We start from the raw sequence: 18,194 nt of genomic DNA on the forward strand, positions 1-18,194 counted from the left end.
CCAATGCTAGGAAAAGACCCCAGATTTGTTTTCCCTGAGAAAGAGAACTGGACTGAAGCCATACTACAAGAGTCACTCAAAGAATGTGCTTGGGAAACTTAAGAGAAAATATATTAATCATCACCCCATGATGTCTTGTTTAAATAAGATCACACTGCAGTTGCCATTTGTGTGTATTTTGTTGGTTGTGTTTATCATATTGATTCTTTAGCAGTTTCTGTAGGAAGCCTATCTTTTGAACTGAAGAATGCATTGTGGATTTGGCATCTGTAGCTGATATTGTATCTTTCTGTGAACCAAGATGACAGCCAGTTAAGGCAACTGGATATGATGGGAGAGGATTTGCTGTGTTACCATCTGGCTTGTATGTCAGGGTCTACTTTGCTCTTTTGACAATACCAGATGTGATTGCAGATAGAGTGCTATACAAAATCATCTTGAAGGGATCAGGATGGTGCCCCCAGAGGGTGGATATTGGCTTGACAGAATTATAATACATCACTATGCTCATCCCTGGAACTTTAAAAAGAACAGTGATAGGCAATTGCATGGCTTACTCAGAATGAATTGCACCTCATTGTTGTATAGGCTCAACTAACCCAGTTCTTCAGTTTTACTCAAATCACAAATGCATAGTGGCAACATTGGCTGTGCCTTAACCAACAGTGACTACATTATGCTAAGAGAGAATTAGCTGGAGGTCTTGAGAGTTGGACTTGGTGTGTGCAGACAAGAGGATACAGCTCTTTTGGAGCTTTGCCATCTTAAGAAAGATAAAGATAAAGATAGAGGGGCTGTTGCAAGCTGTGTATACTCTGGTGGTAACTCTATGTGGTATGTGTATGAATGTAATTGCAGAATTGTGTGTCAGGAGGGAGCATAATTCTCTAATCTTAGAAGACAGAAATATGTGGTCTAGAAAGATGTGGTGACTGTGTGATCCTTTGTGGGTAGAATTTTGATACAGTGTGCATATTGACATTTAGGAAAGTATCAACATATTGAGCAATAGGGAATGAACCTTTAGTTTCTACTGGGTTGAACTTGGCCCTGTGATACAACCATCACATGCCACTGAAATAGGATTCAATACAAGTTTGCTTCTGGATATTTTTCCCCAGTATTGGGGTGTTCAAATTCAATATTTGGGTGTACAAGAGGAGGGAATATCTTTTGATTAGGCTGAGAACTTGGGAATACATAGTTGTTTTGATTAGCATTTTTTTTCATGTTTTGTGGTACTTAGTATAACACTAAAGATTATTTTATGATGTGCTAGCAGGAATTATGGGTAGGTGTTTGTTGTCACTGAATTCAGCTTTATCACATAGAAGACTGGTTGGCACTAAAAAGGCAGACTTCCAGCCCTGTGTGTACTGGACTGTGCCTATCCTGTTCACAGCTGTATTTTTACACCTCCAGTAGTGGTTTGGCTTTAAAAGATGGCCACTATTTGTATTTGACTAGTGCTTGCTTTTACATTCACGAAAATCTTACCAATCATGTTAATCCAATTACAGATAAAAAAATAATTCACAGATAAAAGAGGGTTATGGATATTGGCAGGTAGTCACAAAGAGGAGATGACCATCACCTAGAATGCTGCAGGGAAAAATAGACATTCAAGAAAAGGATAGTATCTAGAAGACGAGATGGATCTGGTGAGGCTGAGACAGAATTTAAAATTCTGCTTAATGAATATAAAGCATGCCCACGAAAGGTGGAGACATTACAGAATTACTTGGAAGAAGGCCATTGTTTGCATGGAGAGATGACCGAGCACCAGTGCTGAATCCTTTTTTATCTATAGGATGATGCTATGAAAGGAGTTTCTTACAAAGACAAATATGCCAGTGGTATACAAGGTGGTTGAATGAAAGGACTGCAGGCAAAAAGAATATTAGTAGACAAAAGAAAATCAGAAGCAGAATTGTGATGGTAGCCTGTGGGCTAAAAAAGGAAAGACTGGATTCTGAAGAACAGAGAAAGAGTTGGTCGAACTTAGTACTGATTAAATGGGATAAATTTACTAAAACTTCATTTTTTTTCTGTTCATAACCTGGAGACCTAGAATTTTCTTAATTTATAGTAAAGATGGGTATTTACCATATATATGAAGTTAATCAAAATATATTCTCACCAGTGTATAAAGATTAGCACACTTTTATTAAGCAATATAAATATATGTGAGAAGAATAGTACGCCACACTCCTACAGTTCTGTTGCTTAGGGTTACTCCTTAAGGAAATTACCAGAAAAAGTTTTTCCTCAAGGTACTTCTAGACAGACCTTGAAAACAAAATAAAACAGTGTAAATTGTTTGACCTCTATGTACCTCAAACTATTTCTTTGAAATGTGGGGGAAACAGGACCTCCCTGGTGGCACAGCGGGTTGACGCTGTGCTGTGATGCTGTCCACAGCCTCTGCAGCATGGGTTCGATTCCCGGCCAGCCAGGGAGATACCCACATGGCGTAGCAGACCTCTCCTGCCTCGCCTGCTGCTCCCTTCAGCAGTGTCTTCGGTCATTCAGCCTGTTCTGCTCCCCGCTCTGTCTCTGGTAAATTCTCTCACCCTCGGCGCCTCTGACCTGTACCCCAGTTCTTGTATAAATAAATAAATCTTTTAAAAAAAGTTTTTTTAAAAAAAAAGAAATATGGGGGAAACAGTATGTACCTGGTATGTGGTGCTATTGTGAGGATTCATGAGTTAGCACATGTTAAGTGCCATGCTCAGTGACCCAGCAGGAGTTAGCTCCTCTCCTACTCTTCCTCAGCCTTGTTTTTATGCGTCAGAAAGTCTTCTGCTCCAATATAGATTGGTTGCTCATTTTCTTCTTCCTGTCTTTCAGTTCAGCCCTCTCTATTTTTATTTATTTATTTATTTAAAGATTTATTTATACAAGAACCGAAATACACTGCTGAAGGGAGCAGTGGGCGAGACAGGAGAGGTCTGTGCGCCATGTGGGACCCTCGCCGCCCGGCCGGGATTGAACTGGCGCTGCAGAGGCTACGGACAGCTTCATGACGCTATGCTTAACCGCCTGTGCCACCAGAGAGGCCCCCTCTCCATTTTTAATTGAGCATTTTATGAGTCCACTTTACCTTCTTTTGTCACATTTCAGTTGTACTTCTTTTCTAAAATTACTTACTGGTTACCTTAGAGATTGCAATATGCATTTTTAGCTAGTCTAGGTCCACCTTCAATTTATGCTGTACTGCTTCATGTGTAGTGCTGGTACCTTATAATGGTATTTCCAGATCCCCCTTTCTGACCTTAATTTAGGACATTGCAGTCATACATCTGACTTATCCATATGCTATCATCATCCTATGTATTATTATTATTTTTTTAAGATTTATTTATTTATTTATACAAGCACTGGGTACAGTCAGAAGCATGGGAGGGTGAGAGAATTCACCAGAGCCAGAGCGGGGAGCAGAGCAGGCAGAAGGACCGAAGTACATTGCTGAGGGGAGCAGCGGGCTGCAAGAGAGGTCTGCGTGCTATGTGGGACCCTCCTCCGGTGGCTGGGGAACAGCCGGGGATCGAACCAGCGCTGCAGAGCCTGCAGAGGCTGCGGGCAGCTTTGCAGCCCAGTGCTCAACCGCTGCGCCACCGGGAAGGCCCCATCATCCTATGTATTATTACTACTATTGCTTTAAGCAATTGTCTTTTAGATGTTTTCAGTATTTTCTGGTATTTTATTGTATTTTCATTTATTCGTTTTCTCATGTTCTTTCTTTATACAGCTCCAGGTTTCTGACCTATAGCATTCCTATAGCATTCCTGTCTGAAGAACTTATTTTAACATTATTTTTGCAGGGTAGATCTTCTGGTGATGAATTATCTCAGTTCTTGTATAGGAAAGTCTCCTCATTTCTCCTGGATTCTTCAGTTTTCACTGGATATACAATCCTAGGAAGGTGTTTTTTTCCTCCTTAATACCGCACATATTTCGCTGCATATTTTCCTGTTTCTTTGGTTTCTGATGAAAAGTCAGTTGTAATTCTTACCTTTTTTCCTTGTGAATATCTCTCCCCACTCTAGCTATTTTCAAGATTTTCCTGTTGTCTTTGGTTTCTCCAAAACTCTGTCTTTGATAATTGGAATATTAATTTGTCTGTGTGCAGTTTTCAGACTTCATTTCAGATAGCTTGGTATTCTAATTCCTTATTTTGGTGTTATTTTAGTATTGCTTGGGAAAAATTCTTAGTTATTACTTCAAATACTACTTCTGTTCCTTTCTTTCAAATTTTTATTTTTCTGGTATTCCAATTATGTATATGTTCTACTTTCTGAAATTGTCCCACAGTTTAGCCTGTAGAGCTCCTATTTACTATTTTCAAGCTTGCTTATTCTCTCCTCCACTGTATCCAGCCACTGATGAGCTCATCAAAGACACTTTCTTTTCATTATAATATATTTGATTTCTAGTATTTCCATTTGATTCTTTCTTGGAGTTGCCATCTCTCTGCTTACATCAGCCATCTTGTCTGCTTTTTTTTTAATTATTGCCTTTTAACATCTCAATCACAGTGATTTTAAATTCTCTGATAATTCCAATCCCTGGGTCATATGTTCTATGTGGTATGTAGACTTGCTTAAGAGAAAATACTGTTTTCATTTTCTTTTCTGTTCTGCAGTATGCCTTATAATTTTCTGTTGAAAATCAGATATGATGTATTGGGTAATAGGAACAGAGATAAATAGGCTTTTAGTGTGAATTTTTATTTTAAATTGCTTAGGGATTTGACTATATCTATATTTGCTGTAGCTGAAAGTGCCAGAGCCTTCACATCTCTCCATTGTCATTGGTTTGTCTCATCTATTGATTTTAGATTTCCCTAAGTACTTCTCAGAGAGAACCTACATGTTGTAGCTGTAACCCACTGATATTATATTGGAGTATTAGTAGTGTGGTGGTGAGATGTGGCAGAGGATGAGTGTTCTGTGATCTTTTGATTTAATTTTAGTCTTTTAGTGGGCCTGTGTCTTTGAGAAATTTCTCCTTCCTGCTTTTCCCCCACTCTTGTATTCCTATTATTTGGATATTTATTTTTCAGTTTGAGTATATAAATTATGATCTTTTTATCATTCTCTTTTGTCATTTTGGTCTTCTTTCTGGGATACTTCTCCAACTTTGTATTTCAAATCTTATTTGAGTTTGTGTGTTTGTTTTACCATATTTTAAATTTTTTTTAATTTTTTAAAATAAATTTTATTTTTACATTCCCCATACAATTGCAACCCCCTTATTTTGACCCCAATCCCTCCCCTTCCTGCCCCCCACTCCCCATAGAGTGTCTCTGGTTCATACCATATTTTAAATTTTAATGGACTTTACTTTTGTCCATCTTTATATTCCTTTTGTTCTTACTTCATGGATGTCTCTACGAAAATATTACTTACAATTTTCACTGAAGATTTCTTTTGTTTTCTGCACTATCTTTTTTTACTCTGGGTTGAATTTCCTTTTTGTTTGTTTATTTGCTTCCTTTGTCTCTGTTTGCATGCTGGAGATAGTCATCAAATGTCTGGGGACTCTGGATTGTCCAATCATATTTAAGAATGAGCCTCATAGAAGATACTAGCTACTCTGAATGAGTAGAGTTTATCTACTGGTGAATTTCAGCATAGGGTGTTAGGCAGGGATATGGCTGTTTGGAGACCTCCTGCACATGTTCAAATATATAGGTCTTCTTGCCACTGGTCCGTCTCTTTAGAGCAGTAACCTCCTATTTTAAGAGAGGTTGAAGGGATGAGATACATAAAATTTACTGCTCCATATAATGACTTTCTTACCTCTCATTTTGTTTCTTCCATGACCACCACCTCTGGGGGTACCAAGTATTTCTAATTTCTGGACTTTCCAAAAGTTCTGTAGTACATACTATCTTCATTCTTGTTGGCTTCTGTCTTTATTCCTCCACTCTTACCATCAGTTGAAGGCCTAGAGCTTTCTCCATTCTGATAAATCAGTTATCACTCATTCAATTGAGTACCTGCATGTGTACATTTTTACATTATCTGTCTGCCTTTGTTGCCCTTCCTTTTTGCTTGTTCTTGTGAGTTGATGATTCTTTTACTCCTTTATGTCTTCTTAGTGAAGTTGCAAGAGTGAGTGGAGACAAAGAAATGCATTTATTCAAATGAACTCTACTCCTATCCTTTCTCATGCTCTAGTCCTATTTGCTTTGGTGTTTTAACTAGTTGTGAAAATGGCGTATTTTCATGCTTTCGTCTCTCCATTACAAGCCGTTCTGACAAGAACTTGAGAAGAGACAGATGAAAAGATGACCGTTAATTTGAGATAAAAATTTCAAAACAGTCATCTTTTCTTCCATTAAACCCTTTAATAGACCAGCACTAGTCTGTTAATAGCGACTGTTAATATTTGTCTCCACACACATGTCCAAGCTAGTTTGCACATTGCGGGTGTTCTGTTCACTCTGGTCATCCTCTGCATTATGGTCTCCCTCCTTCTGAGTGAGAGGTGCTTCTTTTTGCTTACTTCTCCATGATGTCAGTTATGTGGTAGCTCCTTCTCTTAGACTGGCTTTCACACTCTGATGTTACAAAAGCACCTCTCATCAAGTAAACTTATGGCATAAAGCAATCTTGCACATCGTGTTTGTTGATTCAATAAGCAAACATTTATAGTTTTACAAATTGTTCCATCCCTGAACAAACAACTCAAAAGTATAAAATCATATATATCTAAGTCACCTACTAAAAGTCATATCAACAAGATGGTTAAATATCAGGTAAAATATTTTACTTAGAACATTGAACCTTGGGGGTTTATACTTAACTAGTGTTGCCTTAGCAACAGCTTGAATTAATTTGAAGCCCTCAAATTAATCAAGCCAGCAATCACACAAAAATTATTTGTTCAGTATGTATTTACTGAAGCCTGAGTTGAGTCTTGGAGGAATGTGATGTAAATGTAAAATATTATTCTTGCTCATCTCCTAGACATAGAGACATGTCATATGGAATCCTCATCTGGATCAAAAGCACAGACTTGTCATTCAATATGATACCAGATGCTCTTATTGTCCAGTTGCTGAAATACTGTTACATATGAAAAATGCTAGCAAAACAACACAGTTGCATACAAGTGCTGAATCTTCTGTGGAAACAGCAAATCCTATAGAGAGCCAGAGGAGGAGGTCAAAGGGAATAGGAGCAGAAGCTACAGGCATTTGCTGAGTTCCTGCACCATAAAACCTGCATTTCAGGTAATCGAGAGAGAAATTCTTACCCACTTGGGTTGGTTGTTAATGATGTTTTGGATTTGTATGGAACAAGGAAAAAATAAATCCTATGCAAGAATAATGTGGATCACAAAACACAGCTACAAAAATGATGCTGTGACTGGACTGTGGGGGTCAACCTGACTAGATCCAGTCCTCTTGCTAAGGAACACAGGGAATGTGAGGTTGGACTGTAGGTTGAGACAAGAGTCAACAGGGCAAGATAATCTCAGTTTTCAGAAAAAGGAAGAACAGCACTTTGCACCTCAGAAGTCTCTTTATTTCAGGGACAAACAACAGCTCCTTCATAACTGCAGTGGATCTTATTGTTTGTTGCTTATTTACTTGCTATATACTATATTCCTTGGGCTTGGGGGTGAAAAGAGAAATTGGGGTAATTTGTCTTTTATTTGAATTTTAGGAATAAAGGGGTCAGGTGCTTTTTCCCTAGCCTTGGCAACTGTGGGCAAGCTTGGCATCCTCTACCTGCCTAGTTTTCCAGAACAGAGGAGGTTACTTTGTGGGACTTCAAGTGATGTTCTTTGCAGAGACTGCATTCAGTTCCACTGTGGTTAAGCTTGTTTATCTCCCGTTTCTACTTTATTATCTAAGTGGAAGGGATGCCTGCAGGTCACTGGCCGTTATTGTCAGATCGCATGGTGGTGGTGGAAGAATGAGATTATGGTGGTTGTAACATCGTTTTGGTAAATAACTTTTTATCAACTTTTCAAGTTCTACCTCGGGGAAGACGCGGAGATACCAGATTGCAAAGGTGCTGGAGAGCGAGACCACCGGGGAGCTGCAGCCGGGTGGGCCGAGCAAAAGGAGCCAGGGCTTGAGATTTTGGTTTGGTGATGACTAAGCCGACCGGTTGCTGGGCTGCTGGGTTCCTTTGTCCCCGCACACTTTACGTTTGAGGCGATGCTTCAGCAAATGGAAGCGGCGACCACTAGGAGGTACCCAAGCTATGCGTCGGCTGCTCGGGCGAGCAGAAATGACTAAGTGGCTTCCTCGGCGCTGCTGGTCCTGGAGGGTGGTGCTTTTCCAAGGTCAGGGTTGCTATAAGCGATAAGCTTATCCGTGGAGTGAGAAAGACAGCTCACCAACGGCCCGTTGAATCTACAAGGCGGAGGAGGCGAACGCGCCTCCAAGGCATTATCACATCCTTGCTGGGTCTGCTCGCTGGGGCACCAGCTGCCTGTACATCTGGATGCAGCAGCGCCTTTCCCTCCAGGGCGGGGGCGAGGCGGAGGACCCCGGTGTGCTCGCACCTCCCCGTGCGCGCGCGTGCGGGCCCGTGAGCGCTGGTGTGAGTGTGCACGCGCGCACACGGTGCCAGCTGGCTCCAGCCCGGCTAGGGAGGGGTCGGGGGTGGGCGGGGGGCCCGGGAAGGAATGGCTGCTCCCTGCGGGTTAATAACCACCCAGTTAGAGGGAGACGAGGGTGACGGCAGGGTGACAGCCCGCGCGCGCCGGCTGCGTGTTGAGGGGTCGGGATAGCGGGGCTACCAGCCAGGCTCTGCCGTACTCGGGAATTCACATCTATTTGGGTGTGGAGGTGTCTCTGTGTCTGTGTCTGTGTGTGTGTGTGTGGGGGGGGTTGCCTCTATCTCCAGCGACGAGGGCGGCATCGGGGGGCGCGCGCTCCAGCCGGCTCGCGGTTCTGAGCGGGTCGAAGGAGGCAATTTTGCGGGTGGAGGAGGGAGGGCAGACCTTGATTTCCACCAATCCCCGGGCGTGTGTCTGCGGAGTCCGGGACGCAGCGGAAGGCTGCGGCGCGCCGCTGAATGAACTGATGAGAGCGAGTTCTTTTCTTCTCCGGGCGGGGTGCGGAGCGGGGGTCCTGGCGGCCGCGGCGGAGACACCCGGGGCCGGATAGCGGTTCGGCAGGGTGGAAATTTCCAAGGACTTGGCGCGGGGCGCAGAGCGCGTCTGGGGCGTCGGGGGAGGGGGCTGGAGGCGCAGCGGCGCGGGAGGCGGGGGGAGGCGGCGAAGGGCGCAGGAGCCGCTCGGAAGGGGACGCCGCGGGCCACATGTCTGCGCGGGAGACCGGCCTCTTCCCGGATCCGCGCCGAGGGCGACCGTGATGCTGCAGAAGCGGCGGGAGCCCCCGGCCGCCGCCGCCGCTCTGCGCGCTCCAGACCCCGGCGCCCGCCTTCTGCAGGGGAAGCCTCTAATGGCTCTGGCTCGTGACTTGCCCCTCGGCCACTTCCCCTGAAAGAAATCCTTGGAAAAAGTTGCATTAAAAAAAAACCCCTCACGCCGACCTTTGGGGCCGCGGGGGCCGGAGAGACGTGCGTGGGGTTGCGAGGAAGAGAGCCGAAGGTGTGTGTGCATGGGGGGCCCGCGTGGGGGGGACTCTCCGCTGCCACTTCGCGGGGCGTCGTGCTGAGGCGCTGGCTCTGCCCCTCCAGCCCCCTTCCCGGGACTCCTGCGATGAGCCCCTGCGGGCTGGCCCGCCGACACACGTCCAGAGGGGCCATGGCAGTACTGGCCTGGAAGTTCCCGCGAACCAGGCTGCCGGTGGGGGCCAGTGCCCTCTGCGTCGTGGTCCTGTGCTGGCTCTACATCTTTCCCGTCTACCGGCTGCCCAACGAGAAGGACATCGTGCAGGGGGTTCTGCAACAGGGCACGGCGTGGAGGAGGAACCAGACAGCGGCCAGAGTCTTCAGGTACTCCTTGCCCTCCCAGGTGGTCCCCGGGGTCCTTCCAACCCCATCCTGCCTTCTGGGTGCAAGGACAGCGTCACATGCAAGGACTGCGTCCCTCTCAGCCAGTCCTTAATCCCTTTCTTTGCCATTCCCCACCTGGAGACTTGAGTCAAGGGCCTTTGCCCACCCTCCCTTCACCCTTGGAGAGGTGCAGCCCTTGCTTTGCCCTGTTAGAGTCTGTAGATATTTCTTCCCAAACCCCAGTTGTATTCAACAATATTTGGGAAGGAGATCCCAGGCTAACTTTGTCCCTTGCACTTAAAGAGAATTTATTTATCTCATGGGGGTCTGCGGACTTCTGAAGCTATAAAAAACTAAGGGCAGGGAGGAGAAGCATGTGGGAGGCATCTTCCCGGGGATAGGTGGATGGTTGGAAACAAAGCACAAATGAGGGAGCGATGGGCAAAGTCTTGGGCAGTAAAATTATTGACATCAGTGGGGATCCTGCTGTGGGGTGCATTGTGCCAGCAACAAACACAGTGCACTTACTGATGCCCCACTAACAGTCGCCTACTGAGTGGTTTTTATGTTGACGTCTCCACACTTTGTGATGACAGATGTTATTATCACCCCCATCTTTCCGACATCACCCCGAGTCTCCAGGAAGACGAGCTACCTCCCCAAGGTCATGCATCTTTCTAGCATGGAAGCTGGAATTTCATGAGTTGCTGCTGGAAAGCACCCAGGCGCTCTTTCTGGGCTTAGCCAGTGGAGGCCTGGTGGAAGGTGGGGGACACAGTGTAGGTAAGGACTTGAAAACAAACCCCAAAGTAAAACCAGATTGTAAATTAGAACTCCCATTGATCACCTAGAGGTTGTAATTTCCCTTTCTTTCTGGGAATTACAGTTTAAGTGTCTAAAAATAAGCTGTGGGCAGCAGGGGTGGTGTAGTGAGATTGGAAGGAAGGCAAATCGGCTTCCTCTTCCTCTCTGCTTCCCCCGGCAGGGCATCCCCACTGCCAGGTGCCCCTGTCCCAGGTGCGCCTGTCCCTAGGATGAACAGGCGCCTCAGGCTCTTCCTGTGGCTGGAGGGCTTTCTTTTGCTTGGTATCACTTTTTTAAGCAATGTGTGGGGCAGGTGAGTGCCAAAGACAACATTTTCACCACTGCCGGTGATACATGTTCAGAAACTCCTGTAATCTGAAATAAAACTTTTTAAACATATGGTTTCATTCCGCTCCTTGGCTGCTCAAGGAAAGAAGGTCAAGGGACAGTAGCCAGTTCTCTCAGAGGAAGGCAGCTGGATTCTTTAAACCGGCAGAGAAGACCTTCCCCCTGTATAGAATTTTGAGTTTTAACCTCCCCCCCCCCTTTAAAAAGTATTAAGGCTAATTTTCTCTCGCCATCTCAATAGTGATCAATAGTGATCATTGGACTCAAAAAGCTGTGGTAGCATCTAGCAGTTCTTTCTCTAAAGACAGAAAGCAATGTCATTTCAAGTAATATAAGGAAACAAGTCAAGAACTTCCCGTTGGTTTGCAATCAAAGAGTCCTTTTTTTTTTTTTTTTTTTTTTTTTTTGTATAGGAGGTGGGATAATGAAGCTCTGTTAGAGGATAGATTTCTCTGGGAGGACATAATCAAGTGGAAAGTGACTCATTCTGAAAAACACAGGCTGATGATCAATTCTGAGACACATTTGCTCCTTGCAAATGTGCCTGTAGCCTGGAGTGACCTTCAAGGGTATGTCTGTCATTAGGTCTATGTGCAGAGAAATCCATACATTATGAAAGTGACCAAAACACATATCCCTCAAAGCTAGTATCTGTGAAACTGTAAGAGGCACCACTGTTTGTTGCAAGGAGTTTAGGCTTCCACGTAGAATCCTGAGTTTTTGCCTGACAATTCCATGGCTCGAGAAATAACAGATGTCTTTGGCAAATTATTCTACCTCTTTGGGTCTTTGTTTCTTTATTTGTAAATGGGGTTAATAACATCTACCTTGCAGGGTTAATATAAGGTTTAAATTAAAGCAACAACAAAAACATGATGCCCAGTGCCTGGCACATTTTTCCAGTCAGTGGTATTATTGTCATAGTTATAAGTGAAAATTTCTTGTACATGTTACAATGTAAATAAGGACAACTGGCCAGTGCATAAGAATTAGGAATGTTTCATCTGTAAAACTTGCAGAGAAAGGTAATTTTTCCAGATCTTGCCCTTCTCCCACTCCCCACACATACTCTTAACCTAGTTAACAGAGGTGGAAAGTTTTAAAAGATAGTCAACATTCTGTGGTTTGTTAAGTCAAAATATTGTTTTTACTCTGCATGCTTAGTAAAGCCCATTGTTTTTTAATGCCTAATTTTTTAGTTGATGGGTACTATTGTATGTTAAGTACTACAGAGATCAGCCATTGTGTTATGGCATTAAGGAAACACAACTTGGCAAAAAGGTCTCTGTGTTTTCTAGTCTGAAATATCTCTGTATAAATACAAATATTTAAGCACAAATATACAGTGTTTACTGTGTGGGATATATGCACACTTATTCATAAAGCATGGAATGGTGTCATGTATATTGTAAATGCCCATGCATGCTTCCATGCATCATGTAAATCATTGCAATCAGTGCATTGGCTGGTACTCAGTGAGTGACTACTCTGTGCCAGATAAGCGTTGTCCCTGGGGGATAGCAGTGATCACCAGGGACTGATTGCATCCTCTGAGACAGCTTATCTCCTACTAGGGAGTTACTGATGAAGTCAAAGAAACAGGAGCTTTAAAGTACAAAGGAAAATGTTTCACTGTTTATAAGCACTGGAAATTAAGATGACATTTTGCCCATTTACTTCCATTACTTTTGTGATTTTTGTCCTAGATCAGAACTTAAATGCTGACTTCTTGGGAAGGACCCTTGACAAATTCCATGGGAGAGGGTAGGGAGAAAATAACAAAGCTGCAAGAATGTTGTAGTGAACAGGAAGCTTTCCTGACATCCACATGGCCATAGAAAGATAGAGAAATCAACGGATCCCATAGTAGAACCAAGTTTCTGCAACACTTGTTGCTTCTGATGGAGAAGAGAAGGCATGCCAAAAAATGCCAAACCTAAGTGGCATTTGACTCCATTTCATTTGCTTCTCAGAAATACATGAGCTCAGAATTTCTGGGCAAGGCTTTATTTATGGCACCCAACATGGTCTCCAGTACCAAACAACAACAAAACCAACACATTTTTAAGTGCTTATTTTATGTCTGGCGCTATGCTAAGTGCTTTAAAATGTATTGTCTCATTTAATTCCCTTAAGAACCTTACATAGAAATTAAAAAAAAAAAAAGAACCTTGCATAGAAATACCTTATTACCCACATTTATGAGGGTGAATGTTACCCTGATCCCTGCCATCATTGGATTTACTTTAATCTTAAGGGACAGGCATACATGTATATAATTAAATAACCAACTAGATATAGGGTCTTCAAAGCAAGGCAGCAGGGTAGAGTGGAAAGAGAGCATATGGATCCAGGAGTTGTTAGAACTGGGCTGGAATTTCTAGTTGTCTGATCTTTAGGTGTCAATTTCCCTTTTATAAAATGGAGTTTGTGGTAATTTTTTACATGTCTGTAATGAAAGTTACCTGATAGTATACAGAAAGCACTTGCAGTGATGCTGCTTATCTCTAATACATGATGGTTATAGCAATAGTAACAGTAAACTGCTGAGCAGGTTCCTGAGACAGGGTAGTTCATTCTGCCCGAAGCAGGAAAATCAGAGAGGTGGTGGTGATTGTATCAAGCCTTGAAGGATGGAAAAGTGGGGTAATTGTAAGAGGTGAGGTCAGAGGATGTTCTGGGCAGAGGGAGCAGCAGAGGCCAAAGCAGGGAGGCATAGGCATGTGTAGTGTGTGTCCTGTATGTACAGAGATCCTGGTAGAAAAAAAATACTGGCACACTGGTGGAAGCCAGGTCATCACTTTTGAATAGGTGTCCAGTGTGGCCCAGGAGATGTGACTGGACACAAGGTATCCATGGGGATGTGTCAGCTCTCAGTGGACATGGCTCATCTCTGTTCCTGGTAGGTTTGGGGAGTGGGGTTAGCACAGCAAGTGCTTTGAAAATCCTGTCTCTTCATTAGTTGTAACCATTATTCTAGGCAGTCATGTTCCCTTTTTGTTTCTGCAATTCTAAGCAAAACATTAAGTAGTTCTAGCTATGTGACTTCCTTTGAATCTGTTGATAACAGAAGCTTCAGCTATTTTTGCACTGCCCCAGAGGCTGCAGAGGTCACTGGGGTGGAGGACTGAGCAGTAGATGCTAGGTATGGTATGTGATTTTATATTTAAGTGAGAATTTGTGGATTTCACTTTTAAAAAGTTTAAGAAAAAAATGGCTTAGTGACTTCTGGTGCTTAAGAAAATAAACTTCCATTTTTGAGGGTTTTACAAATGTGAAAAATTTCATTAGCTTTATTGCTAATAGCAACAAGACAATAATAAAAATAAATTATTAACATTTATTGGACACATAAAATAGACTAGAACCAGTTCTTAGTGCTTATATGTATCTATTATTTTGCTCCCATAGCTACTCTATAAAGAAAATACAGGTATGTTCCTTGTTTCACACATGAGGAAGTGGACACTTAAAGAGATACAATAAGAAAAGATGGGTTTGGGTTTCCAGTTCAGAGCTATTTGTTCCTAAGACTTATGCTAGTCCCCTGATAACTTGGGTAAATGAGGCCTTGCTGTATATATCTCTTATGATCTGACCACGATTACTTCTGTCATGCTACCTTTTTTGTCATGCTACCTTTTTGTCATGCTACCTTTTTAACCAGTGTTCTTTTTTGCGTTAGTAATGTTGATTAGGGTCATAGTTTATGAAATGAACCTGGCTGTTTTGGTTTTGTATCATTTGCTCTCTGGACCACCTTCCTTCCTCCCTCCTCCCTCAATCCCTCCCTGCCTCCCATCCTTTCTTCTTTCCTTTTAAACAAAATACAAGAAGACAAATCCGCATTGTCCTTTATTGGCTTTTCAATAAATTTAAATCCTTGAAGTGTACAGCATCATATGGGTCCTATGTCCTATGGCCTTAGCAGGAAGGTAGCTTCAGATTTTGGCATGAATTATGCCACTGTTTCCACAGGCACTGGTTACCTTTCCCTAGATGACTAGTTTTATTCAGGTTGCTACCAGGAGTCACTGTGTTGTTCTTTGCTTTTTACATATAAGCATATCTCTTGTCTAGATAGAATTCATTTTCGTCTTGAGCATAAACAGCTGAGGAGAGGAGCTCATGCTCTATATTCTTTGTTTTGGGGGCTTGCATTTGTGCCTCCCCTGCTCTCACCCCTGCTCACTGTGACCTTCTGGACCTTGGAGTTCCCCTTCTACAGCCCACCTGCCTGCGTGGGGCTTCCTTGCCTCTGTCCTGCCCCTTGCCCCACTGCTATCTGCATACTTGGGCACAAGGGACAGTAAAGGGACAGCTCTTTGAGGGAGGAGATGCCTTAAAGGGCTTAGATATGGAACTGTGGGGGCCACTTGTACACATGGGATGTCTGCTTGATTCCCCATGTTCTGCTACCAAGCCTCCTGGAGTTTGAGAAGGCTAAATTCAAATCTGGCATTTGAGGTGCTTTTGCAGGCTTATTTGTCCAGAGAGAAGGACAGGAGGATAGAATGTATTTTATCTACTTGTGGGTTTGATGATAATTTGAAGATAGTCAGATAGATTTGTGCCTGTGTCCTCTGCCTTGCTAATGGACTTGGTGTCTTTGGTTTGCACAGCACATTCAATACTCAAGTGAAAACAATGGTTCTTTTTGGTAAATTGGGAGCCTGTTGGTCTTTGTTTTGGAGAAGAGTGTTTAGGAAACTAGATGGGTCCACTGACCATTGTATGTGTGTAGAGTATGGCCAGTGTGTCTTTTGACAGAGTCATGAATCATCTTGGAATCACCTGATGGTGACTAGGTCTCATCAGTCCCTCGAGGAGTTGATAGATTTCCAACCAACAAGAATACTTGGTAGCTTTTCATTCAGTTTGGCTCAATCAGGAGCAGTCTCACCTTGGGAGACTTGTATAACTTCTCTATTCCTTTGTTTTGTCATTTGGAAATATATGTTCACTCATTTCGTAGGTTTATGATAATATTTAAATGAGATAGTTACTATAGCATCCATAGCCATCCTCACCTGGCAGGGAGAAATGACAGGAGCTGTTCTCATCTATAAAGAGTCTTGACTTTGGGGTCTCAGAGAATCCAGTTCTGATCGTGATTCTGTCATTTATTAACTTGGTGACTTTGAAACATTTTCTTGGTCTTTCTGAACTTTAGCAGTGTGGGCAGTAGCTACCTTGAAAGGATAAGGTGCTGAATGATTACTAATTATTAAACCATAATGATGAGAAAAGCTACTTTCTGGAACACACCTACGCTTTTTACTTGTACCTTCAGAAGTGGAATACATGACAGTGAAATTTGATTTTATGACACATCTTCTTCCAGTGTGTTAGTAGTAAAGATGTTGTAAAGTGGCCAACTATTTATGTAATCATTAATTCAGTCACTCCTTTATCCAATCACATTTACCAAATGCCTATTAGGTGCTGGGAAATGGTGAAAGTAAGATGTGCCTTCTGATTTTATAAAATTTATAGCCTAGTCTAGTGTGATTAGTAACCTGAGTAAAAAATGGAATACAGTGGTGTTTCAGGGGTTACATTTTGTCTGTGTTGAATAATTATGCTGAGTTCGAAGCGATTGATTTTTCTCTCTTTCTGTTGGACTGCCTTCTAGCTTTGGAATTGCCTGAGAGAGAAGCAGCCAAAACCGTAAGAGCTGTGTCACGCCTTTTATTAGGTGTCAGGGGGAAGCCGAAATGAATTCAGAGCTACATGTTCTCCATTATTCAAGGCTTAAGTGAAGGGTAGTCTGCAGGAGATTTCCAAGCAAATGTAATGAGAAAGGACTTGCTTGAACAAAGTGCGTGTTTCAATTATTGATACAACAAACATGATTTTATGTCTCCCGTGCTTATTTTAAAATTTGATAGTGTTTATTATTTGTCTGATTTTGGAAATAATAGGTACTTACTATAAACATTTTTTTAGATGTTGTAAAAAGCACACACACAAAAAACCCACTCATTATTTCATTCCTAGCTGTACCCATGGTGAACATGGCTTCTGTTGTGCATATTTGTATGTGTATTACTAAATAGTGTGTGTTTTACATGTTTCATTTTATGTTCTCTTTCGTTCACTCCACATTATTTTTTTTTAACATTTTCTCATCATTAAATATTATTTAACTTCTAGGCTGGTGATAAAATAGCTTTATGATTTTCATTTTGGGAAAGAGTTATTTACCATGAGTTTTTTTAAAGTTACCATATTGGAACAAATTATTTTCCTTTAAAAAATCCTTAGGGTTGCCTCCCCAGTGGCGCAGCGGTTGAGCTCTGGGTTGCGAAGCTGCCCGCAGCCTCTGCAGTGCCTGTTCGATCCCCGGCTGCTCCCCGGCCACCGGAGGAGGGTCCCACATGGCGCGCAGACCTCTCCTGCCGCCCGCTGCTCCCCTCAGCAGTGTACTTCGGTCCTTCTGCCTGCTCTGCTCCCCGCTCTGGCTTGGTGGATTCTCTCACCCTCCCGCGCTTCTGACTGTGCCCAGTGCTTGTATAAATAAATAAAAAATAAATCTTTAAAAAAAAAAAAAAAAAATCCTTAGGGCCTCCCCAATGGCACAGCTGGTTGAGTGCAGGTTCGATTCCCGGCCGGCCAGGGAGATGCCCACATGGCGTGGCAGACCTCTACTGTCTCTCCTGCTGCTCTTCTCAGCAGTGCTTCTGGTCTGTCTGCCTGTTCTGCTGCTTGCTCTGTCTCTGGTGAATCCTCTCACCCTTCCGTGCCTCTGGCCTGTACCCCAGCTCTGGTATGGATAAATAAATCTTTAAAAAAAATAAACAAATAATCCTTAAAAAGGAGATAGCGATTTGCACATTAGATTTTTTTCATTAAATATTTCTTCATGCAGATTTGGTAAATACCTAGCATGGAAAGTGTAAAATCTCTTTAAAGAATTCTCCTCTCTCAAAATTGTCATTTAAATAATAACTGAGTGACATTTAATACCTATAGATGAATATTACTTATATTTTGGTATCTATTCTTCAGACCATTCAGCTTCTTTGCATGCAGATAAAATAAAAATATAATGAATTTGAAAGCACTTTAGGAATTTTTCCAGTAACAATATGTGTAGATCTATATCATCCT

The 18,194-nt window shown here is 42.7% G+C and overlaps 1 protein-coding gene across 3 annotated transcripts in view; it reads left to right on the plus strand.

The window, feature by feature from the left end:
• The first annotated feature begins 9,343 nt into the window (after nucleotides 1–9,343).
• The window catches only part of ST8SIA1 (ST8 alpha-N-acetyl-neuraminide alpha-2,8-sialyltransferase 1), a 169,167-nt gene continuing 160,316 nt past the window's right edge, over nucleotides 9,344–18,194 (plus strand). The window contains exons 1-2 of one of the 3 annotated variants that reach the window (XM_037514234.2): nucleotides 9,352–9,582; nucleotides 9,672–9,929. In XM_037514234.2, coding sequence (XP_037370131.1) covers nucleotides 9,694–9,929 — 236 coding nt within the window. In that variant the 5' untranslated portion in view covers nucleotides 9,352–9,582; nucleotides 9,672–9,693. Of the gene's footprint in view, nucleotides 9,930–18,194 lie in introns of all 3 variants that reach the window. The other 2 variants (XM_054696398.1, XM_054696399.1) reach the window with 2 other exon arrangements.

Source organism: Talpa occidentalis, unplaced genomic scaffold (assembly GCF_014898055.3).
Source record: "Talpa occidentalis isolate TD23 unplaced genomic scaffold, MPIMG_talOcc4v2.1 talOcc4.16, whole genome shotgun sequence".
Classification (NCBI taxonomy): Eukaryota; Metazoa; Chordata; class Mammalia; order Eulipotyphla; family Talpidae; genus Talpa; species Talpa occidentalis.